Source organism: Strongylocentrotus purpuratus, unplaced genomic scaffold (assembly GCF_000002235.5).
Source record: "Strongylocentrotus purpuratus isolate Spur 01 unplaced genomic scaffold, Spur_5.0 spur5_contig_835, whole genome shotgun sequence".
Lineage (NCBI taxonomy): Eukaryota > Metazoa > Echinodermata > Echinoidea > Camarodonta > Strongylocentrotidae > Strongylocentrotus > Strongylocentrotus purpuratus.
In genome coordinates, this window is record NW_022145541.1 from 590480 (window position 1) to 617390 (window position 26911).

The 26911-nt window shown below is 37.9% G+C and overlaps 1 protein-coding gene across 1 annotated transcript; it reads right to left on the bottom strand.

Moving 5' to 3' along the window:
* Positions 1–1710: 1710 nt before the first annotated feature.
* On the bottom strand, positions 1711–3508 carry LOC105438070. The gene is made up of 2 exons (XM_030985226.1): positions 3388–3508; positions 1711–3341 (listed from the first exon to the last, which is right to left on the bottom strand). Exon 2 carries the CDS (start codon positions 3144–3146, stop codon positions 2688–2690), a length of 459 nt encoding a protein of 152 aa, XP_030841086.1. The 5' UTR covers positions 3147–3341; positions 3388–3508; the 3' UTR covers positions 1711–2687.
* Between the last annotated feature and the right edge of the window lie 23403 nt (positions 3509–26911).

A 26911-nucleotide genomic window follows, 5' to 3' on the forward strand; every position in this document is an offset into this window, starting at 1 on the left:
CAAAATGAAAATCTATACGAACGGTCTTCTAAATATACTTCCAGCATGTGTGTACTCTAAGCGTACTTTCGTGCTCTTGAATACAGGTGCACATGTGGTTTTCTGCAATTTACATAAATTCATAAAAGTCGCACGATATTGTGGAAACTGAAAATACCAATGTGAGACATACATTTAATATTTAGACTGAAGACGATTCAACAATTTAGGGGCAAAGCTGGAAGTCTAAATCCAACATCACAAAACGCTTTAGTCCTAACTCTGGTAATAAAAATACCCTTTTCTAGATAAACAACACAGTTCTTGTTCGATCGACTCATCATCTTCTAGACCTCTTTTTTTAAGCGGCTACTTCTTTTCATGTCATCTATCCTATTGCAAGCGAACATAATTATTATGTCCTAGCAAAATTGATGGAAATTGTTGTTCACATGCCTCGTGGACAGTCATCTTGGAAGCCTGAGGGTCAATACATTATGTTCATTAAGGATTCATTTACGCAATAAGAACCGATCGTATCATATAGTTTGAGAATGATAGCTCTCTGACTGAAAAACTGGGCCTCGGCTTAATTCTGAGACTGACCAGATCTGACAATAAACAAACAAAACAATCATCTCTTCAGTGAAAGGCTGTTTTGATGTCTATAAGATGATCGTCCGTCAAGTTCTTACAAACCCCCATAAGAACCGCCTTCAAAGCCTAAAGATTCTTCAGCCCGGCCCTTCAGTACGTTTAAATCGAACGACCACGCCACTGAGGCCCGAATTCACAAAGAAGGTTTGTCGACAAACCTTGGTTTCCGTACGTCATATGACGCGTTTTTACGCGTTTTTTATTAACCTGGTTTGTAAAGAACAAAAGGAGGTTTGGCGAAACAAAAGGAGGTTTGTCGACAAACCTCCTTTGTGAATTCGGGCCCCAATGTCCAGAAACTGATTGCAAATCATGGGTAAAATCTTAACAGAATCCCAAGCTCTGTTAATAGTAAAAAGTTAATTAGGCCATAATTAAACCAGAATTAAACGAACACTGAATGTAATGTAAGTTATCTTCCTAATAATGGTATAGAAAATGTTCAACAGTTTGCAATAGCTGAGTAATGAGCATTGAAATATTGAAAACACCGAGCAAAGTTCCCGAGCACGGACTTGTTTTATGCACAAATATTTAATAGAGTAAATACTTTTCACCGATATGTTAGGTTTTGTTCAAAATTTGCTGGTTTAACTAGCTCTATCTAGCAGGATAACCTGGCCCGTGTTCTACTTATAAACCGGGTTACTAACAGCCCTATATTCAAACTTCTTGATGTTTTTTTTTCTTCTCCTGATGAACTAATGACGAGTTATTTAATGAATAAACTGCAATACTTGAAATCCAATCTGCATACATTAATTGGAGCTATGTCGGGCAAGCATCGAGAAGCTTTCAGATTGTCAATAACAACCTATGTTTAAAAAGTATGCATATAATTTGTACATGTTAGTAAACCTGCCTAAACAAAGTATTCGGTTAAACTCCATCCTGGGTCTAAATTCATATTTAACATAAGGTCAACCTAGACGTCAGACTAAATTTCTAAATGTTAATCCTCATTAGGACAAAAGCCTAAACCGACCATCAGGTTTAAATTATAGTAGAATGCGGGAATTTCAGCTAATTCTCTCTAAATATAGTATCGTATATGCCATATTGTCTACGTACTTATATTTTTTTCTTTTTCTTTTCGGGAGCGGGTGTATACGGTTTTTGCTTTACTACAATTTTCGTTTCATTGAATAATCATGTTGATTACGCATATAATTATATGTACACTGTAAAATGATCCATTTTTACCAAAAAGATTCGTTTTATGCATAGGTTTCAATGGAATTCAAATATATCAAACCATATTTACATAATGTATACACAGGCGAAGAAGTTGATTGGTTTTCATTGTGTTCATCTTGATATCAGACCGACCTCACACATCATATTCACTTGCAATAGGAGAAGTTTTCTTTTTACTATACGATCAATAGGAATTCGTTGATGTGACAATAAAATTGTAATCAGAGACATTCTATTTTTCTAAGACATACTTGGATTGCATTTATCAGCATGATGTTTGAACAAAGCTAACATCTCAATAGTTAGAAGAAAATTATTAAAAAAATCCTTTAAGATAATTATTACATGTCACATATCTCTTAAAAAGTCAATCTAATTTCCAGTGAAATTCTATTTTAATTATTGTACAGTAGTGATTTTTCATTCTTTCCCCCATGCAATTGATTGACTGTTTTGACATGAAACTGATATTGATTTCAATTCCTTCGATAATAATGGTTTGGATTTTTAAGCACGGAAAAGTAGCTTACTTCATTTCTATTTCGAAAGGAAACAGCATCCTCACTAAAACAAACTTAAAAAAAAACCTCACTAAAAATAAATGGGATGCAAAAAAAGAAAAGATATCATGATTATAATAATTGATTTTATATTTTAGATACCATTTGGCTATTACTGCAACAAACCTCTTATACATTCTTGTACCGGTATATGTCGGATATCTGATTTCAATAAAACATCTAGTTATCTGCAGCAATACACTTTTCAATGGACCAATGGACTTCTTCGCCGGACTATAAAGCAGTCATTGTTCATGGTAATTAGCCACATACAAAATGGCGTCACAGCACCAGTTACCGCTTTTCTCGTTTGGATGATTTGATGATATATTGCATAGTCACTTTGCAGCTTACGACCAGGAGAATAGCGAGGATGACGATGAGGACTAGGGCCTTGATGACGGCGAACGACGACACCGGCCAAGCTTGATCCGAAGTCACGTGACCGTCTGGCGTCGGCGTTAGGTCATGTGACGCACCGTCGGTGAACAAGGTGAAGTTCTCCGTGAGGCTGGAGTTGAACGTCGACATGTCCCAGTCGATGTTGCTCCCCGCCGCCCCGGCGACGTCGGCAGGAGCGTCGCTTACTGGAGGCTGATTAGCTGCAGCAGCGGCGAGATATTGGACGGAAGGTGTTGGTAGCGGTTGCATGTCTGGCGAGCTGCGAGACGCTGCTGCAGCGGCTGAACCGCCGCGTGCAGCATGGCGGGCTAGCCGTCGTAAGAAACGATCCATGATGTGATGTAATGGCATCGAAAACTAACAATTATTATGTTCCCTCCTTGACAAAAAAATGTAACGGTAAGTTTATGAGCTGTATGTTGATTTCTTTCTTGTATGTCATTCAGTTACCTCCTAAAGCGAAATGCACTCTACCAGATGAAACCTGACGTCGTGTGAGATGGATCCTGATGAAATATACCCTGATGCCCTTGAAAAAACAGTGACCTTAGGGAAGCTTCTTTCCTCTCAAACCGCATAAAATACTGGAAACCTCTGAGATCCACGAAAGATGTCCTCAGGATTACAAAGTCATGATAACCCGTTGCATCGGCGTGTAAGGTGAGTCGACGTAGAGTAAATGTGGAGCACACCAAAATTTGTTATCGCCACCTCAGTCTGTAACGAAAGAAAGAAGAAATAAGAAAAATATCATAAACTTGTAAGAGAGGAATAGGAGGTTTTTTAATGTTTTCCAATAATTAACTTGTTCGGTTTTATAATTGAAGTGGTGTATCGACACGCCTAAAAGGACAGCACGTCCGCCATTGCAGTCATTCATGTTGGTTAAGGCTGAGGATCGTACTCGGCTAATATGCCTTTTGTTTTCAAAAGCTTCTGAATCTGAATCTGAAAAAATAGGGCTCAACACTCCTGGTGGAGTAAAACGAGTCGGACTGGGTGTGTGAAGGAAATATGAAATAATACTACTAAAAATGCTGTTGCACTTTGAGCCTTAAATACTTCGAGATTGTGTATGTTAACTAAAGTTATTCAATCAGGTGCTTTTGAAGCAAAACTTCTTTTCCTTATCTTGGTTCTCCTTATTCCGGAGTTACACTTTTAAGAAAAATACGAGAACTTGAATATTGTCAACCTATATATACCAAATGAGAACCTACTGACATCATAAAGAGCATGTCAAAGACATATTACTGTTCATTTCTGATGATGCTCCGAATCGCTATTTTGGACAAATGTTCTTCCGCAGGTGACGTCACTCTGTCAAGTGATGTTAGAGCAAACACGTACTTAATTAATTAGTAGAGCTAAGGAGGTCATTTGTCAAAGTCAAAACTATAAAACGTTTTTCTTTACGTGACCGGGTGGTGATTAACGGCGGAATGATGAAAACAACTTTATACGGAAGATAACGAGGAACTTGGGAAGTCGGCCTACTGGCTTTGCGGAAGCTTTACGTCAAACATGTCAAACGCAATTTGGTTTAGGACATTGATGTGAAATTGATGAAAATGTGTCCTCTATCATCAGAGACTTCTAACTTCATCAAGAATTAACGAAGAATATTTTTTTTCAACAAACAATTTATTAATTTGTAACGATAAGTCCACTCAAATAACCGGGGGATTTTTCAATGTCGAAATGGTATGTTCAAATACCTGTATGCTTCGTGGTTAAGAGATAAGCCAGAAGATAAAACGTTTTTATTGGCAAGCCATCGGAATAAATTTTAATATATCATGCGGGTTTAATTTGGAACGTGAAAGCAAAAAAGTTTAGATTTTTACGAAACAAACAACTGTTTCAAATGTCCCATTTTGGGAATTTGGTATTATCAAGTATATATCGTATATTTCTTGGTTTTGGAGAGAGGAATAGCTGATACAACCATACCATGGATATGGACACTTTAATACCATGCTTACATCATGCTAGCCATAACTACTCGATTTTCACTCTTCATATTATCCTCAGCCCTTCAAGAATATGGTAATGCATATTTAAAACAGTCATTCTTTCGAACATCATGACGTCATACTTAAAATGAAAGTAGGTGTTATACACATTACATTCACGAATTCGCGCGTTGGAGGCCGAGTTTGGAAGCTTAAAAACAAAACCATGTGCTAACATGGACGCATTGCGTCTCAGGTGTTATGGTTTTAAATGATTTGCCCTTCACAAGCGATAGTCTGTATCATAAGGCCACCTGCTCCCTGCATTTATCATCCTGTCTATTCTGATGGATTAATGTATGTCTAGAGGGAAGAAACTGATGATGTTTGTGTGTATAGAGGGTCATGCATAGCGGGGATGGTGTGGGCAATCAGCAGGACAAACTGAGAAGTGAAGATTTGAAAGTCAAAGTCGAGAGGCGCCTAAATGTACTCTCTATTTCAGACAATTTATGGAACGCATAAGCCTTCACTTTAATACATGTGTTAAGTGTATAACTTTCACAAGAAACTAGAATCGAAAAATTGACACTAAACATGAGAAAACAAACAAACATGGAAGATAAAGAGAATAGGAAATGTACTCATGAAGATTTTGCCAACAAAACATGAATGCACTTATATGAATTATATATAGCCTATTATATATATACAGTGGATGTAGATGTATATTAAATCTTTTATAAATATAAAAATTGATCGAAATTGAATTATTTAAGATTCAAAACCAAAGTTAACAAGTCTGGTTATGAGCAAAATTCAGAATGTGGCTGTTTTCAAACTTGTGAAGCGGAAAGGGAAAGGGAAACAAAAACTGCTGAAAACTATCGCTTGGACATGTTTTATCTGTTATAAATATCTTGCATAACGGAAGATATTTTTATTATCAGTACTCGAACCATTATATATTTCTTGCGTGACAAATTGAAAGTTAAGTCGGTCTAAATTCCTGACATGAATAAAAAGAAAAGTTTGCATGTGATACCTTAAGCTGCCTATAAGCAGGATAAATACTCCCGGATCAGTCAAAAGGAAATGTGTGGCAAGCTCTTACTGCTTAAGTCGTCATTTAGATTGTACTTTTCTCAAAGACCTTCCCACAGAACGCAATTTAAACCAGAGGTAGATTCAAATGGGTGTCTTTTCTCCACAGCTAATACGTCCTAAGTGGCGGCATTAAATGTAAATGGCGTGATAAGCATTCGATTTGACAACGGATTACAAATGTCTTTACACTTTTCGTCCCTTAATGATCAGGAACACAACGAGGATAAGCCTTCTTTATTACCACTTTATTTGTTTCCCACATTCGCTCCGAGAGCAATTTAAAACTTCTTTATTTAAAAGCTAAAAAGCGAGGTACAATCATGCAATGTACATGGATGTAAAAAGTACAAAGCCTTCTCCACTATATACATGTCTTTATTTTTCATTATTGCTTTTTTGAAGAGCAGAATTAGTCACTTTGGGTTTCATTACAATTACATCGTCTGTCGCGTGGCAGGTGGTTAGTTTCTCAAAATATATTTCAAGGTGTTCTTGCACACAATGACAGGTGTTAGGAAGCGCAGACTTCCGTTCAATGTATCAATACAGTCAAAATACCTTTTTTCCCTCTTATCCTCAAGCGAGGTTTTTATTTCCATAATTTCGATACATATTTACATTAATAACTCAATGATTGAGTGAAAAATAACATAGGCTAAAACTTAAAGTATATATTCAAAAATTCTTCCAGCTTAGTATTATTTCTTTGCTAACACATTCATATCTTTAAAATAATCTTAGCAATGGCTTGAATTAAACAACAAGTATGTGGGTAGTAAACAGAATAATCAACAATCTTCTTAACGTAACATTTACGTAACAGTCAGAATACTGTATAGCTTAAACCAACGTCAATGTGATATGAGGCTCATTTTCATAACTATTATGTTGACACTAAATTCCATAATACATAATTGAACAAAATACAAATACTTTGTAGCGTGTAAAATGTCTACATACGACAGGGGTGGACCTAAGGTTAACACTACGGGATGTTTCTAGACATTTCCCCAAGAGATATATCCCAGTATTGAGGATCTAAAATTTAGGAACTAAAATGAGACATTTAATCAATTTATTTGTCTTTTTTTTCTCATTTTCTCAAATGATATGTTGAAGCACCTGGAACCATGCATTTTGTAAAAATAACATAACATAAAACACCTCAATAGTGCGTGTGATGAATATGATGACGACATTCACGTATACGTTATTGTCGCTGGCAAAATGAACCCAACACAAAATTGTCTATATCTTGTGAATGGAATCGATAGAAGTCAGGTGGAACACACAATTGGCAATAATGGTTGTAACTTCTTCATCCTACGAATACAAATCGATACACGTCCACAAGCAAACAGGTGCTTCTCTCGAATGTTGTCACAACCCAAGATGCTTAGGGAATGTCTTGCTTTTACGTCAGGTGCATTGCATGCAGGAAACACTACACCCTGGAAATCACTTGTGCTGGAGGGGGCGGCTAAGATAAACAGTGGCGAAGCTACGCGGGGCACGGGGGCACGTGTCCCTAAATCGGATGGTGAAGAGGGAAAGAGAGAGAGAGAGAGAGAGAGAGGGGGGGGGGGCAATAGAGAGGGAAGGGGGAATTAAGGCAGGGTCCAAGAAGACCACTACATCCGTCTCCGCATCCCCATTGCACTCCACATGAACTCTACCACTTTCCTCCCTGGCTCGGACTTTATCCACCGAGTAACACCAGTGCATCCCCAAACCATGAAGTGCCCCCTGTATACGTAGTCCCACGCCACCCCCACTGAAAATAAACACCATGTCAGGCCATGGTTTGGTAGTTGATGTTGCTTTGGGCTCCCTTGGTCTACATCCTAATACCTAATCTTTGAAGTGAAGGAAGCAGTACCGGGAAACTTTTGCTTACTCAGAGTGAGAGAAAATTTTCTTGGGTTAATATTTTTCGAACCCCTGGAGTACGAAACGTCGGAAATTTGATATTGATTCGAATAAATAACTTGTTTATGACACAATCTACATGTATTTCATGGAGTTTTATAGCTGCGGTACATGAACAGATTCCAATTGCAAGTACCTATTACCCGGTGTTGATTTATTGAGAGTTTTATTTTTCGGGGACTTGTACGGTATTTAATAATCATAATTCTGATTCTCTCTTGTGGATGACTAAATTATTGCCTTTTCTGACACTGGTCACAGTTTTTGAGTGACACTTCATAATTTGTCATACAATTATTTGTATTATCATTATCATTATTATGAGTATTATAATAATTATTATTATACAACACTCACACCAACGAGACCGACACCAACGATAGATTACATTACACCGAATGGCAAAAAATTTCACAGTCAGTTTGGCAATATGCCTGTTGTATATATGCCTTAGTTGGTGTTAGAGAAGTTGTTTCACAAACGGCAGGTCCTGGGTTCGAAACTAAGTCGATATGATTTTGGCCTTTTACCATTTTATAAGATATTAATCCTCAATAGCAAAACCCCCAGATACGACTGCAAATTTGAAAACTCTGGTAAACACTAGGCACTTGTAAACATACTTGTCTTGTCCCCTTCAAAACAGTCACGTAAAATATTCATTAATCATCAACCAGAAAAAATCACCAAAACAAAATCATTAAAGTTCCAACATGACTTATGGAACCTAACGACATATTTTCGCTGACGGCTTTTGCGCCTTCTGACGACATTTAGGTCACATCCAACAGTTTTACGTCAGCACCTTATCGACCTGGGCCCCCATTTCACAAAACTTGCCATCAGTAACAAATGACAGTTTGTGTTAAAAGCTACTGAAATCCTTGCTTCTGATTGGTTATCAGCAGATTTATCACCGATTTGTGTCATTTGTCATCGAAAAAAGGCTTTGTGAAACAGGGCCTGGCTGTTCCATCTCATTAGGAAGGAGATGATACTTCTTCAGAGATCATTATTTCTAAATAATGTCACTTCATCGGTGTCTGTTAGCCTTGCACGCTCTACTATAGATGAGTCCATTTGATGATGATCTACCATATTGTGAGTCATGAGACGGAAACGAGGTGCTCTATTAACGCAGATTGTGGTTTGATATTCAGTAAATGGGTCTGCGTTCACTGTTTATCGATCACATCGAGGAAGAGAACGGAGTTCATCTATAACCATTGATGAAATTAATCGCAGGTTTAAAGAAGATGAATTGGATCAAAAGAATGTGGCTTTGGTGAGAGAATTTCCCCTACATCAGAGAAAATAGGAAAACTGGGAAGTTTAAGGGAGAACGAGGTGGAGGTGAAACGAAGTCAACAACTTATAAGTCATTTCGACATTCTTAAAGAAATCTGTACCAGAATGCATTCCCTTTCTACACAAGTATAAGGGCGGGGGAGGGGGTTAGTCTAAGGAGTTAGAGAGGAGAAAATGAAAGGAGAGGGTTTTGGGATAGATCGTGTTTTAATAAAAAATAATATGTTGAGAAATATGAAACTCATTTTTTTGTTAAATATTTGTTTAAGTATTTAGTATTTTTCTTGAAAAAGCATTGTTTTGTTCTAGATTTTGAGTTGAAATAACTGCAGTGCGGTAATATTTTCCTATTATGTGACTGTGACATATTTTACCTACACATTGTGAAATTATGAACAATGAATTATGTTGTATTTATGTTCGTTTATCAAATGATTAAAACAAATTGTTATAATCATGTTGCAGTTTTGTATAAACTATGTTATGTACGAAAAAGAATTGGAATTTTGAGAAATAAAATCAATAAATACAATTAAAAAAAAATTAAAGTCATTTTTCTTTAACAACAAGTTACAAAAGCACCTTTTTATGGTAATAAAAGGTATTTCTTATTCCCCTCTCCCTTCTATTTTATTTTTAGTGTTCATATATACTATTAACGTTATCCAATCGTAACTGGAATATAAATATTTGCTTAGTCTTCCCACTGTAGCTTTTCACTATAATATTCGAAAAATGAAATGTAATCGTAAACGTACCATTGGATTAATCTGGGCTCCTTTCCAATTCTGATTCAAATCTAATTCATCCAAAACAAAATTAAATGAAGGTTTAAAACGCTGACCCAAGACTGAGATTTTAAGAAGATACATGTACTTGTATATCATAATATAAAAGTAGGCCTATACAAATAATACACAGCAGTGAGGGCATTGGTAATTTTACTAATGTCCAAACAAAATGATGTGTATTTTTTAATTTTTTATAAAATGATGTTTTATAACATGATTTTACTAACGACTGGTCATTAACACAATTACGTGTTAGGCAAAATAAATGCCTGGTCACGTGGACGCTCTCAACCAATCATTTTTTTTTAGGACTCACGTCATCATCTTATAATGGGTATTAATATCATCTAAACTTTGACGTACTTCCAATCTCATAGTGTTTTAACATCTACCCTAGATAGTCAATTTATACATTTTGAGGCATATTTAGAAAATTAATGTCAAAAATAAAAATACCACGAGAAATTACAAAATGAGCCTTGTAGATTATCTGAACAGTTGGATTAAACCAATATTATATAAAGTGGTGTAGTCTTTATTGCGCAAGTTAGAGTGTCATATTTTCTACATCACTTTATTGTAAGAAAGTATATATAAGCTCCGAAGGAAGTATTTGGCAAGGGAGATAAAAGGACAACAAAGAACTATGACGAAAACTATTTAAAAATGAAATCTTACCTTGATAGTAAACTTTTCTCGAATGGGGCAAAAAAGCCAGAGAAACATATTAGTGAAAGTTTGAATAAAATTGGACAAAAAATGAGAAAGCTAGGAATTCCAAAACACAAAAAGACAACAAATTAAAAAAGACATGTACGACTCGTGACGGTCTTTTCTCAATAGAGAACCTGTAATAATACTCTCCATAATGTATTTTGAGAAGTGCCCTAAGGGTGAAGGCACTTGACAAAATTGCAGATTTTGCGATTCGCATAACTGTAATAACCTCATATTAAAAACATTCCTAACTTTCTTACCAATTGTCCGATTTATTTCAATCTTTCTCTGATTTTTCTGCTTTCATCCAAATTAACTTATCATAAGTATTGAATTACCCTTTAAGACGACCACAAAGAAATTAAAACAACTACACGAGGTAATTTCAATAGCCTCGTCTATCACCTCTTGAAAAATGTGAAAATTACAAAGATGTTTTACAAAACTAAAATATATGAATTTGGGGGACTGAAACCGCCCTCGGGTTGATTTTGCGATCATGTTATATTTTGCGAAACGGGCTGAGTGCGCAGGAAGACAGAAGGTGAGTATGTTGCCCTCATCGACTTGTATACAGTGAAGGCAGTACACCGCATGTACATTTATCACGTGTATGTTTGCATGGATAACTGCCGAGAGCATTATTGATATACCGGCATACCGGTAATACTCGATACGTTAAAACATATGTGACTTGTGACATTATAAACATGTATGTTTGCATGGATTTCATAACCGCCGACAGCATTACTGATATACCAGTATATATATGCAACCACTTGTAAAAAACGGTAACAGATATTATATGAGTCCATGAAATAAACTTCACAGTTGTGGTTACCTGCCTAAGCTCATGCTGACATATCACGCTGCTTTTAAGTTTAGTGTACGCACACGAGGTATTGCATTCATTATAAACAGTCATCAATATCCTTGCCGGTAATTATCAAAGAAAAGATCGATGTCACTTCAAGAGTTCATATCTTCTTCCAGTTTATCACCAACTCTTCTAACCCTCCACCAATTTTTCATCTCTCTCTCTCTCTCCTTACGCCAATCCACACCTTATCGCGAGCCCGGATCGTGAGACCTACATGCACTTACTTACAAGTGGTCATGGCGGTTGTTCTTCAAAATCCCGCCCCCGAGCAACTTGTACAACGAGAAATCTTAGCCACTCTTAGCGTTACGTTGCGCGGCTTATACACCGATGATGCCGACACGAATTCCTATACCTGGGGCTACGATCAATTAGAAAATCTTATTACGCTATACTCGGTCAGCCTCTGTTGTTGCTGCCCACTACACGGCGTATAGTGAAGCTCAAATGGGGGTGATATTTCAGAGGTATTATTCGTAACGATGGAATGATGAGGAGAAGGAGGTTTTACTGAATTCGGATGAGTCATGAGGACCTTGAATATTCGATCCAGGGTGGGTATGAATTATTCGGAGTACAGAAGTTGCATGCATCTATTTTGCTGCCAGATTGACTTGATACACCTGAATAGCGGATTCAAGTTCAAAATTGTAACTTGCACACGACTTCAAGACAAGAGCAAATAATGATCCGGGGTGGTATTCTGAACATTGTTGTAAGTTTTGTGTTATCTTTTGTTGTATCTCCCAGAGATAACACAGCGCTAATATTGTTGTAAGTTGGTATTCTGAACATCATTTTATCCCTGTGTTATCTCTTGAAGGACCGCCTATATCTTATCTTTGACCGCTGTTGACACGCCCATTTTTATGGACCCTACCAATCAAAATCTGTTTTATATAAGCATGATAAGTAGGTCAACCAATAGAAATACTTTATGCCATATCTGAAGATGCGCATAGCGCATACTAATCTTGGGCGTAATTAGTTATTTGAGCGCTTATTACGCGCGTCATCATTTGCGCTGTGACATGTGGATCATGAAGACAAATCACGCTTTCACTATAATTCTCGCTACCCTAAATAGGTACGAAAATCTCGAAATTCGCGAGACGAGGTAATTTTCACTCTCTCGGGTCGTCACTACAACTTCCGGTATAGAGTCCCATCCCGCTGGCGCTAGCGCCTGTGTTCTCCAATGAGACCAAAATTATTCCAGAAAAAGTATTTGGGATAGCCTTTGGCATAACCATCTGGATCAATCTGCTCCTTATCGAAATGTCTCGAACAAAGCCGCGATTTTTTGGTCAAATTCACTTTGTCCTTGCGGCGAATCAAGCGCAGCCATGTCGCTCGTGTTCCAGCTTCGGTGGGAAATTTCATCCAAGTCACGGCCTTCATCCACCCCCATTTTTCAGGGTTCTTACGCTTGGAATCATGAGCCCAGCACTGTGCAGCCTCACAAAAGAAAACCATCGTCAGTGATGTCAAAAGACGCAAAAAACAACGAATGAAATGTTCAAATAAACGTTGAAATATTTGCGAAAAAAAAACAAGACCGAGCAGACGACATATTCGGTGCATACACGTTGTGTGGCGACGGCGTTTTACGTTTGCGCTATCGCGCCTAGTAATATAGCGCCTGCACAGGAAGCTGTAATGTCGAAAAGCTATCCCATAATGCAATGCGCGTTTTCAGGATTTTCCCCGGATCTCGGCAGAATCGCTATTTGGGGTAGCGAGAATTGGTTAAGATGAGAGCATTAAAATCATCATATCCTAGCATTTAATTTCTTAGAAAGTTCTCATCTTTGATGTTTCCGGTCAACACATTATCTTCTTCTAACTCGTCTATTGGCACAAAGTTGGTTCTGGGCAAGAAATATTGCCGCCATTATATCACCACGAAAGATACAACAACCCCCTACCTGTTGTAAATATTGTTGTAAATACCATGCAAGATAAGATAAGATAAAATATACAACTTTCAGAATACCAATTATCTCGACATATTATCTCCCGTGCGCATATGCAAATGAGGATTAAATGCCACTTTATTAATAATACGCACAATTACAAGCGCACCAAGCTTTGAGCGCAGGCGCGGCCAATGAGATGAGAGAAAAGATACAACAAAAGATAACACCAAAGTTACAACAGTGTTCAGAATACCAACTTTATCTTATCTCCAAAGATACAACAATATTAGAGATAACACAGGGTTCAGAATACCGCCCCCGGTTTCCATTTGGATAAATTTAGATGACTCACACTCGACTTAAAGATAAACTTGAGTTCTGGTAAAAAGAAGAAAATGAATTAGCACAGAATCAAACGAAACTTACACTGAATGTTCAAGATTACGAATAAATGTCATGTGCCAAACAATTTTGGAAGAAAATGAATACTGGCTGAGTAATGAGCATCGAAAGATAAGGAAATTAAGGTGAGCTAGCCCCGACACCATTTGTGTAGTCCTATACAGGGCTTGTTACACTTCCAAGACTGGGCCAAATTTATTATGATTTTGATGACTCCAGAACCTTGCAGTACACACCAATACTTACATGCTACATGATCAACTTTTTCTGATCCATTCTACACCTTTTCTTTCACAATGCAATCGCGTTACCAGAACTCACCCTTATCTTTAACGACGACTTTAGTAGAATAACTCAAGATTCCCTTTTCCAATTGTCACTATGCTCTTTTAACCCAGAACATTTGTTGACAATTTTCCATAGGAACAAACTGAAGGCTAAAGTTACATAGACCCAGTCTTTGTGTTTTGTGAGATCAAATTCTCATATTTCAATCAAAATAATCAACAATCTGAATGCACTGAGATAAACTCGAAAGTGTTATAGATATCAAACATAATGGGGTCATCATTCTCTCTTGAGCCTAAAAAAGTCACCTTAGATTCCACTTTAATATTTCATAAACTATAATCCAACCGCGGTAGGATCTATATTTAATAACAAGTCACACTTACAAAATGAATATCACAGGAACAGTGGAAGGTCATAAAATAATTAAAGTGTCCGTGAAAATGATCTCGGACAGTCCTTGATCGCATAATTCCCAGCGGAATAAAGTGTTTACTTCGTGTCGAAATGTCACTGACGATTTAATATTCTCTAAGTAAAGCAGAAGCAAGCATCGCTTTTCCTGATTTGCATCTACCAATGCGACATAGAGTATCTGACTCTAAAGCAATGATCCAACGACACGTGAAAATATGTAAATTACTAGAGTCCCTTTCACGGTATGTTTGGTCCTTTGCGAATACCATAAGATGTTGAAGGGGCGCATGTGGGGATGTCGTACTGCATCACTAGCCTGCGGTAAAACAGCAACGGCCTCTTATGTCTGTGAGAAATTGCCGACTATCTTCAGGCGATGCGGCCATTACTCTTTAGCATTAGACAAGCCTCGTAGATTCGGGGCTTTGGTTTTCAAACGGAAATAAGCTTCGTTTTCATGCTAAATTACCCTGACAAGCGAAGTTGGAAACCTTGGCTTCACTGTGGAGATCAATGGATCGTATAACTAGATCAAATGCTCCACTGGTTCAACTTCGGCCACCGCCGATTTTCCGACGATCGAAAACTCAAATTAGCATCGATCGAGGCTAACATTAAAGTATGGACAAAAGTATTTTGGCGATTGTGTATGGTCCTACGCTATTCGTTTCTTATGGAAATATACATTTTCATACTAAATATGGATTAGCCTGAATAAAAATGTGCATCGAAACATGTACATGTAATCAGATTTAAGAAAAACATTTTGAGAGCCCCAATACTTATTTGTTGAAGAATAAGAGTTTCCATCTCTGGCTTCAAACAACATGAATTAACTGAAAGTTATACGGGAAAATTGGAATGCTCTAAAGCAATCATCGAGTTTATTCAGATAGTAGACAGAAAAATGTTTTAAAGGTGGGAAGATTTGTACGTTTTCCCAAGAAAAGCAATGCGAATAACATGCACCTTAAAGCATGAAGAGTACTTCGCATTCACAGATATGAATTCCAGAGTACCACATTCCCGTGGTAGATAATGCTAAAAAAGATTATAACAAAAAATGTATAATAACGTTAAAATTATATAGTGCGTACTAATGATAATATAATTTTCTACATTATAACATTCTTTATATTATAAAATTGGTTAACATAACCTTAACATAAACTTATAAAGGAAAATACAACAGCAAGATCAGGGATATAGGCCTTTTAAGAAAGGCAAGGCTCTTTGATGAAGAAAGATGAATATCAATATCATCAACATTTTCTTTCGTCAAGAATGTAGCCAAATATGCACCTGTTGATCGCCATATATCTTAAATAACACTCTATTAATATTTATCATTATATATTTAGGTAGCATGAGCTGATACATATCCCACTGCTGACACCAGATCACAGGTGTCATGGTGTAGTGGTTTCTTCACTTGACTCTTAATCCAATGGTTGATGGTTCGAATCACAGACCCGCAAAAAACACCGTAATTTGGCAATACATTAATCCACGTTTGCCACTATCCACCAGACATAGGTAAATGGGTACCCGAAGTGCCTGAGCGCTACATCATTATTTAGCCGCCAGCTTTAACCAGGGTATATTACGGAACACCTGGACCCCGTTGCACAAAAATACCACTGATGGTAATTTTGCCATCAATGTTGAGCCCTGTTACCATGGTAGTTATCATTGATGGCAAAGTTACCCTCGAGTAAGTAAGTTTTATGCAACGGGGCCCAGGAGCGTCACGGAGGGCATGTGCGCTTTATAAGAAGCCGCCATTATTATTATATTGTTATATTCAACTTGAAATGAGAAGTGCATTTCAAACCAAACCAACAGCAATGAAGATGACATGACAGCAACATAAATGCAATTGATTTACCAAGGTTACGAAGTGAACATCACCAAAAGCTAGCAGAAGGGAGAGAGATAATTTGTTATAATAGCCAAGTTGTCGAAGAAAGACACTTAAAACATTTCAGCGAATGTTATTGTCTAAGGTGGGGGAACCTTTCATTTTGTCACGTTATGATAGAAGATGACTGCATGATGCAAACATGACTGTATTCACTGTCTGGTAATGACGTATTTTTTTGGAAAAAGCGTTTTGGCTTGAGCTCCTAACGCCATGTACGACATTACATTGAAAGAAAGAACTAAAAATCAAAAAGACAAATAGATGTAAACAATAGCAAGTTCATAACATAAACTTGAGAACACAATCGAAAGATCAAATTCTGGGACATAATAGATCATTGTAGATACCTGTAGATGCAGACCACCTCATCATCATTAATATCTTGACCCACATTCCCGACAGTTCAACATCTTAAAAAAAAGGGGTGTGATGGGGGCGTTAGAGCACCTCCTGAGCCCTCCTGAGGGACCCATAAGACTCTTGACTTATCATGACATTAACGCACTATCCTGACTTACACTTAGCTGTACTTTTCAATTTCGATCACCGAAACCCATGCTTACCTGCGGGGAAAGCAAGTCTGTATAATGAGCCTCTTTCATTCAGATAACTCAGTCAGGTAAAAATCCTTTTGATTTCGCAGCTCTTCACTCAACCTACTGAAGTGAGAGAATTCTGCCTGATGCAATCTCACTGGCATGAATAAACTATCGTTTCTTTTCTCTTGTTTTAAGTTGTCTTATCTAGCGCCTTGTTACATTCATTCGCCAGTCATTTGGAAATCCTGTACAGCCTAACCACGTCAATGGTAATATTGCTGTGTGTAAGGCAGGATGTCTTTTTTTTTTAGCAGTTTTAATGTTTTAAGGAATGCCCGCAATTATCTAGGAGCTCTCTGCTGGACCAAAACCAGAGAACATAATGCGATGTTAAAGACGGGGAGGTGCTTAAACATAAGTTTGAGAAGGAGATATTTGTTTTCGAAAGATGGCAAAGGAGATTTCTTTTCTAGATTGCAACATTTGAAATATGTAGTACCTAAATATTGATACTAATACTAGGTGCTGTTCATAGATGTTTTATTTTTTTATCCCGATGTATATTCAACGTATCTAAAAGATTATGTTTGAATATCGAAAATATGTATCTATGAAATCAGGAACATAACAAATGTATTTCTCTCTGTTTCTATTTCTTCTCCCCTTCTCCATATCTTACTTACCCTCTCTTACTTTCTCTCCCCTCTCTTTCTTACACACACTCTCTCTCTCTCTCTCTTACTGTCTCTCTCAACTCTCCCAATCTTCTACCCCTTCATCTCGTCGACCTTTTCTCTCTCTCCGACCCCCACTTCCCCCAACTCCCCGTCTATTTCAATTCCCATTTATCTTATCCAGCTCTCCACTTAGACCGCGTCCACACAATGACCAAGATAAATGCCTTAAAAGGAAAACCAACCCATCAAAATAAAATGATTTGAGCATAGTTCGTTTCGTTTCTCTATATATCTTGTAACCATACCCATGATAAGATACAGATAAGGAAGTGCATGCGATGAGGGGCCTTTTCATGTTTGTCGAGTGCACCCATATACCCTTTCTAGCCTAAATTTGCAACCATTTACAAGAATTATTATTTGTAAACGGTATATTGGTTCATTCACTTGACCCTCAATCCAAGGATTGAGGGTTCGAGTCTCAGCCCGGCACTATTTAAGCGCCCTTTTGCAAGAAATTAATCCACAATTGCCACTCTCTACCAAGATATAAATGGGAACCTGACAATTATTGATGGAGCGATAAATAATTGCAGGGCCCTCAGGAGAGCATTGGTGTTGATGTAGCTTCCCTTGATAAACAAAATAATTAGCTATCCTATTTTATAAGATGATGAAGCGAATCCTAATCGAATGATTGGTTGAAAGCATACACGTGACCATGCACTAACACGTAATTTTACTAATGACCGGTCATTAGTAAGTACTTATAACGGGTCATTAGTAAAATCATTTTATAAAACATAAATTTATAGAACAAATAAAACATCTTTGAAACAAATAATACACATCATTTTGTTCGAGTTTTAGTAAAATTACCCACAAAAGGTACCTTTGGAACATTCTAACATACCCAACGCCCTCACTCCTGTGTTTTATTGGTATAATATTTTCATTCTCGGTGGCTGATTTTTGAGACAGTTTAGCGTATGACGTGTGAACAAGGCCCTCCAGTATTATCTATACCCGGCAGCCTGGGTGGACTGTCCTGCTCATAAGCAGTCGCATTTGGCGGAGTGCGTTATTTATCGTTCGGCAAACATTCCTCTCTCAAATTTCATATTTAGCAATCGATCACGGGGTACCTTTAGTATTGAATGCACTCAAGAGAATAGAAACTTTACGGTGGCGAGTAGAATGACGCGAAGAGTGCCACCTTACCCTGCATACATCCATCTTTTTATAACATTCACCGGCGATGTGGAGATATAGAAAAAATATGAACAAAACGCGGGAATGGCATAAAATGATAATATTGCTACATTGTTGTATGTTTGGTCTCGCTTATGGATAAGCTAATGAATAAATTTATTTTCCCTGATTAGTATTCTCTTAAAAGAGAGCGACGCGATTATAACTTGATAAAGAAAACTGTTTTATTAAAACAATGTCAGAAGTCAATTAACGAAATGCTACTTCAACACGATTGCATTAGACTTTAGGAAAATAAAACTTGAAACAATTTCAATAGTTTTGTCCTATTCAAAAGTGAGAACACTAGCATAACGCTTTACGTAATTTGAATATGATATCCATTCGATACAAGTGGGTTAAGATTTCATTTTCCAAAAGTCTTTGCGATCGTCTCCCTCCCTCAATAATACTAGTACCTCATTACTTTTCGTATCAATCTAATTCCCAAACAAGAAAGATTAATTTAAGCGTTTTTCTTGGTCTGCCGTCTTGCCCGTCATAATGCTCTTTTAATCTCTTTCAGTACCGTTCCCCCACCTCTCTTTCCCTCCCACCTCTCTCACCTCTCTCTCATACTCTCTCTCTCTCCCCCTCTCTCATACTATCTCTCTCTCTCTCTCTCTCTCTCTCTCCCTCCCTCTCTCTCTCTCTCTCTCATTCCCCTCTCTCCTCGCCCCATCTCTCTCTATCCATATGGCTTTTTTTTTTTAGGGATTCTACCTTTTATAAACATCTGGAATACCTCTTTTGTTGATATCACGAATACAGGAGAAGATGAGCTGGAGCCGATAGCGGTTTTTCGGCTTAAAAAGTAGGCCCCAATAAGATTGAGGGAATGAAACGGCTGACATTAAAAAATCGGAAATTTAATACACTTTCTGGATAACCTGTAAGGCTAGTTTATGTGAGGATAAAAATACAAATTACTGAGTCTAAGCGATTAGAGAATAACGTCATTGGCTTGGAACCGGTTTTGATTTCTTGCACTGCTTCGTGCAGAGTTAAAACAGGATTAAATTCTGGTTGAAATTTCCTAAACGTAGTTTTTATGAATAGCTGTTATTATCAGTTATATCCCAACCACAGAATTTTGCTCACGGTGCACGAAGAAAATACTATAACGTAATGAATAAAAAACATTAAGATTCCATGTTGTTAGGGGAATAACATGTTATCAACAACGCATAGCTGCAAAGGGTGAGAAGAATTGTAACTGAAATAGTGCCTGAGAGATTACGACTAACTCTATCCCAACTCGTAAATCATCAGAAGAGCACACACTTTGGGTGAGCATGAACTCTGTGTGCGTACTATCACGTGTGATTCTTCGATTCACCATCTTGTAGTCGACATGTGCTAGAACCCGATGTCGAGGTGGTCAATGACGTCGAGGAGTACATCTCGAATGGAACAGTGTCTTGAAACAACGACTACCTCTTCATGTCATCCTGGGCTGCGTCTCACAAAACCGTCATAAGTACAAGTTGACCGACATCCCATTGAAATGCGTGTATTAGGTTTAACAAGCGTTTCAATGGGATGTCGGTGAACTTGTACTCATGACGGTTTCGTGAGACGCAGCCTATCAGGCTCGTAAATCCGGAGAAGAAAACACTTGTGTCGAGAATGAACTCTCTGTGTACTATCGTAAGATGAATGCCTTATACACGTGTGACGGTTCTTAATACTTCTACCAGTGACCATCCTACATGGTCGAGATTCAGATCACGGCGTTGAGATGGACGATGACGTCGATGAATACGGTCAGAGTGATCGTGCTTCTTTCTCGGAGAATATTCTGTTATTAGCCACCCGATTTGATATTTTTTCCTTTTTCAATCAAATGATTCGATTTAAATCAGCTTTGAGTCAGGGAATCATCATCAAAACAACAACACACACATTAGAATTAATATCAATAAGAATTACTGAATACCATAATTAACAATTGACAAATATTGTGATTAACACCACAATCACGTTTTAGGAAAACTCTTAATCTTATCGATATGTTGGGCATCGTAAAATTCCTATTAAATGAGCCATCCTAGCTACTGTTTATCGTTTCACATTATTTTTAAATGATAAATTTGTCGATACATTTAGTTTGGTATCATGCATGTTTGCCCCCTCCCCCCCCCCCCCCTCCGTCCTCTATTCTGAAAATATGTCCATGCCCCTGCGAGTTATTTTGTCGCAAGTTTTCAGGCCTACAATAAAACGGAACTCGGGCATCGAGTTCTCAATACTTTCATTCTTTTCAAACTGCTCCAGAAAGTCTAAAGAAAGCAAGGAATTACACTGGATCTCAGGAAGCAGGTCGCCTACACACCTCAAACACACATGCAGCATGCTATTCATGCACTACACGTAGGGCAAACAACTGAATCATGAAGAATGCCAGAACTCGTCTAAATTTCGTTTGCAATAAACGTCTGCAATCATGCCGTCGATTTAAAATCCTTTCACACGTGGTAAACCGTCTCTCACAAAAGATGTTCAAAAATAAAGAAAAGAAACCGCTTCGTGAATACAAAAGACGTAAGGACAATGCATTTCACCGTTTTGTATCCTATGAAACACTGAATAGTGGGTACATTTCTGCCAATTGCACACGACTCGAGGCATCATTTAGCCTGACGGAGGACTGCGTCAGTGACTACGTTGACCTTTGACGCACCATGTGAGAGTCCCATCGTACAAGTTATTGCAAAAGGACAGTGCTAATAGTGCGTTGAGCTACTGAACTGGCGTATGGGCTAATTGCCTTCACAATCGATTGACGCAGGTATTATAATGACGCTATCGAAATAACGCCTCGTGTGCACTGGGTTATTGTGGTCTTTTTTACGCGCACTTTCTTTTATTCTTTTCCTCAATTGCCATTCATTCACACGTGAAATCATTTTGCCTCGACGGTCTACTGCCTTATGTGTGAATGGGGCTTTAGAACGGAATGGTTCTGTCAGCATTGTGGAAGCGAGAAAGGGGTTGTCGGTGGATCCCCGGGGCATTCTTCCCATCACTCGATAAACGGAACACGGGGGAAGTGTAAGGGTAGCGGGATGGGGCGGCGTCGCCGTGGTACGACAAGAGAATGGTTCTACTATCAGCTAACCAAGGGTAGTTAATTAACAGAGCAGGGCACGTTGAAAAGATGGAGAAGATGTAGATGTAGAAGTAGAAGAAGGGAGGGGAGGAGGAGGAAACGGAGGAGAGGAAGAAGAAGAAAAAAGAGGAGGAAGGTGAAAAAGAAGTAGAAGATTTGCAAGTTTGAAGTATCAGTAGGCCGAGTATCAGAAATAAACTTGTGGTAGAGGAAAGTTGTAGGAAGTGGATGATATTGGTAATGGTTATTGCCTTCAATAATTAAATCATAAATAGGATTAGTAGATGAAGTGTTAGAAAAAGCTACGCATCCTTTTTTTTAAATGTCCTCTTGCTTATAGATAGAGTATTTTCAAGAGATACACCTGCAGTGGATTGTGCATGTAACGTGAATGAAGAAGGTTCGTTTCAGTGTCACACAAATTGCCTCCAAGCTATGAGACATAGATAGAAAAAGATATAGAACATGCCAATGAAATGATAAATAAAAACTGCAGAACAGAAACCCTTTCCAATGCTCACCTTTCTGAACTTACGCACTTCGCTTCCCTCTCCCTCCCCATTATAATCCTACTACTCTTCTCGCTGAATTCGCCCTCCAAATTACCGGGCCAAAATGGATAAATCAGAGCTGATCCTGAGGGCTGGTTTGAAGGCAAGGCACGCCTGGAGAATCGCCCACTTTCCATCCTCATCCCCTTCAAAGACACCATCTCACCAATTGGCAGGCGCCAATATGATTCAGGGAAGGGTTTCTTTGAAATGGATTTTCGTCCTTGTGTCGTGTGTGTGTCTACATACTTAGAAAATAAGGGATAAGTGGACTGTTTCCCTTGCTGTTTAACGTTGCTGAATGGAGTGAAGGGAAATGCACTATCCAATTGAATTTCTTACCACAAAGTGATACAAAAGAAACTATATATCGCACATATCTTTTCAACTGTATCCGTTGGAATCTGGGGACCGTTACTCGAACCGTCATACGATTATCTTCTTGGGCATCCTATTGAAACGTGTGTTTAAAGAATGAACACGCCTTTATATGGGGTGTCCACGAGCTTATGAAAGCTTTGAGAAACTGGCCCCTGGAAGACAAATACATCAATAAAAGGGGAAACAGAGCAACAAATTGTTGCAAGACACGGGTAAATAAAATAAAAATCCTGAAGCTTTTGTAAGATAAAATGCATTCTTTTCCTTTGGCGAAAATTCCAATGATTCAGTTAGGAACCCCAAATCATTTCTCATATTTCAGGATACATATAAATAGAAAAATACAATAATGATTCCTATAAGTATTTATGCTTATGAAAAATATTTTCTGTGTGATTGCTTTTATCTGTTTGTAATGATTTGTGGTCTATGTATTTATTGGTATCTTTTAAATTGACCTACTTATTCAACCGCTATAAGTCGAATACTAGTATTCATATTAAACATGTTAACAAAAAACAGAAAATAGATGGGATAAAAAAATGAATGAACTCCAGTTTTTAAAGAGTGATTTGTCTTTCTCCCATGTCGGTAAGGTGTCAATCCCCAGATCGTGGCATATAATATCTTCCTGCCGCTGATACCATTCATCATCCGTGATTTCGTATTCTACATCCGTGTCTACTTTCGTCATCACCGTCCCCCTCGTCCACCTTCTCATCCCTCTCACGATCTCCTTCAGCCAATTTTAACAACTTTCAAATCCGCTGACGATATATTTCACCCATCTATCCTACTCGGATATCAGTATCACGCGAACCCTTGGCCCCGTATCGCTTGCAAGTGCCGCCAAGTTGAAGAGAGTGTATCTCCCTTTTGTGCCTCTATTTTTTTGAGAGGGGAGGGCGACAGGGGTTAGAGCCAATGTACAGGTTAGGTCAGCCCGCGGGAGATTGCTTTGATTTCCATTCCTATATATAGAAAAAAATCCTTAGCCGATTAGAAAGAAATTGAGAGGTTTGAATATACTCTTAGTCGAAATTTGATTGGTGTTATTGGTGGTTCCGAAACTCTTTTTTGAGTTGTGCCAAAAAAGGATTATTGGTCAATGATTACTGACGCTGATGTATTTGCGAGAATGATGTCATATTATGCGCGTGACTTTCTCTCGCTCCTTCTCTTCCCCTCAACTCTCCGCACCTCTCTCTTTCCTTGTCACTATTTTTACTCTATCATTCTCTACATAAGATATGTGTCAACGTTCATAATACGACTTTATTCTAGTCCATTGCTCCCTTAAGTTATGTGGCCTATGTTTCATCATTTTTTCATTTAAATATTTATTTGTTTAGTTGTTATTATTATTATCATTATCTTTTTTTGTCATGGGGGTGGGGGTGGGGGACTATATCATGCTTACGTATCTTTTCTGATACCCAATGCTCATGGAAGAATACATCATAATAAAAGAAGATACCATCGCTCTTTAATGTAGCCCTCAAGATTCCACGCCGTCTGCGAATAGTCCGAAAACCTCGCACTAATTGGGGCGACGTTTACGCTCATTAATACGGTGAAACATGAGCCATTTGCCTTTTCGCCGTATATGAGTGCAATAAGATGTTTTCACCAGATGTTTCTCGTCTAAAAATACATGTTCTCATTAGGAGCCTTCTCGATCTAGGCTATACGAGACATTAAGGGTGAGATATGATAATGAAACACTAGCCCTTTAGAAAAGGAGAAGCAAGAACAAAAAGAGACGGATTGGAAGTTATCATAACAGCACGCTCTCAACTAATTTCAAAATGTCAGCTCAAGGGCAATTTGAAAACCCTTTTGTATATCCAATAGAAAACATCTTCAGATTACGTAATCAATGTAATGTTCGTACATTTCAATAGGTCACGCACAAGGCTATTGAAACTGCGTTTGGACGATTTTTTAAAAGTAATTGCTATCATGTATTATCCTCTTTGGAGTTTAGCTTATGACATTAACATAATAAAAATTAGTTTCACGCATTATGAATTCAATATTTCACAAATTTCCTTAATTGTCATCAACATCATTTTCCCTTTCCTTTTTTCCCTTTTCACTGGATTTGGCACTGGTTTAATTCGCATGAAGTTCTTGTGAAGGGATTGGAAAAGAATCGGTATGCCTACACCCAAGGATCACCACTGGATCCATTGGAAGCTGGCAGGTACTCCATAGAAAGGGCACACCTCTCACGAAAGTGCATTGCTGTACAACGTTGAACAAAACTTGATAGTGGCCTCGGGAGAGGCAATGACTTGACAAGATTTACACGACTTGCGTTGAAGAACCCTTGTGCATTATCTGAAAATCTACCTGAATATGTAACCATGTTTAATGATAATAACAATAATATTGGATATTTATATAGCGCACATATCCACCATGCATGGTGCTCAAGGCGCTCCAACAGTTACCCCGGCTCTGCTGAGCAGCCGATTTCGGCGCTCACAGCATTCAAGGAATTCCTTCCTACCGGTACCCATTTAACACCTGGGTGGAGAGTGGCAAATGTAGACTTATATCTTGCCAAAGGAAATTAGTGCCGTGGCGGGACTCGAACCGCGGACCATGTGATCCAAAGTCGACCGCTTATCCACTAGACCACAACACCTTTGTCCCGCGTTAAATCGATAGTTTGTTTAAAGAAAATGAAAAGTAACTTGCAAAGTTGAATTTGAGAGTTTGTATCAACGTGCAGGCCCGTGCAGGCTATGGTCAGTTAGATAACAAGCCTAATATCGCTAAGTTTACATCTGTACACGTCTGTAAATGCTACTGAGTTATATTCCCAAAGGCACACAAGGAGTTGTGCTTTTGTGCCTTATCGCTCAAACACACACAGGGCACAAGTTGTCTAAAATATTGCCACTGAAATTATTTCTTATACTGAATACACTATTAAACTGAAATAACCGATGACTTCATATCTACTTTAGATATTGTTGTTGTTTTTATTTCCGTATAAAAAATAATCAGATACAAATACAAATATACGGCTGGTTGCCCATATTCAGCTGCAACGATAATTGTTGCTGCTGGTCTTCCATGGGGCCAGTTTACAATATACAAAATATACATAATATTACAAATTAAAAAAATAAATAATTACAAAGTATCAGTCGAAAACTTAATACAAATACTTGAAGGAAAAAACAAAAAAACAAAAAAACAAACAAACAAACAAACAAACAAACAAAACAAACATAGATATGAAGTTCTCATACAGGATCTACTCATGATCAGTGAAGTTATGGTGTCTGCGAAATCTATAAATGGCCGACTATAATGCGGTATATGGTATTGGTATAGAAATGAACCAAGTGTACCTCTGACGGCTATGTTATGCAAATTAGTGAATGTACGTTGTACTTAAAAACAAAATCATCCAGTATCAGTTTATTTGTAGCAATACTCTAATATATCTTAAAGTAAAAATAACCTCATTTTGAAGATCCTTGCCCCGGTATAAATTTCAAAGTTCTTCGAGAATGTCGAAGATGGCTTGCCTTAGTAGAAACCACAATCCCTGCGATGACCTTGAAAAAGAGAGGAACAAATATACATATCATCTCATGAAACTAGCCTTAATCCCTGCCTATGCATAGTATACGTGTACTCTGTTTAGCTCGGCTAATGCTGTGATAAGCCCGTGAGTCAAATTACTCGAAATTCCAGCTACTATTTCCCCCAAAATACCGATTAAATGCGGCATTTGATGAGACCAATCGGGTTGTTTTTACTTTGGAATCGCTGATGGATGGTTTTTACGATCATGACCTTTCCCTGATGAATTCATTTGTGGCATAATGACAGGCAATTTAGGCAAATTAGGAAGATTGTTTATACTGTATATTGAACTTGACGTTAATCGGTGATTTGAAAGAAAATATGAACGATTTGGGTCACAGATAATGGCCATTGGTTTT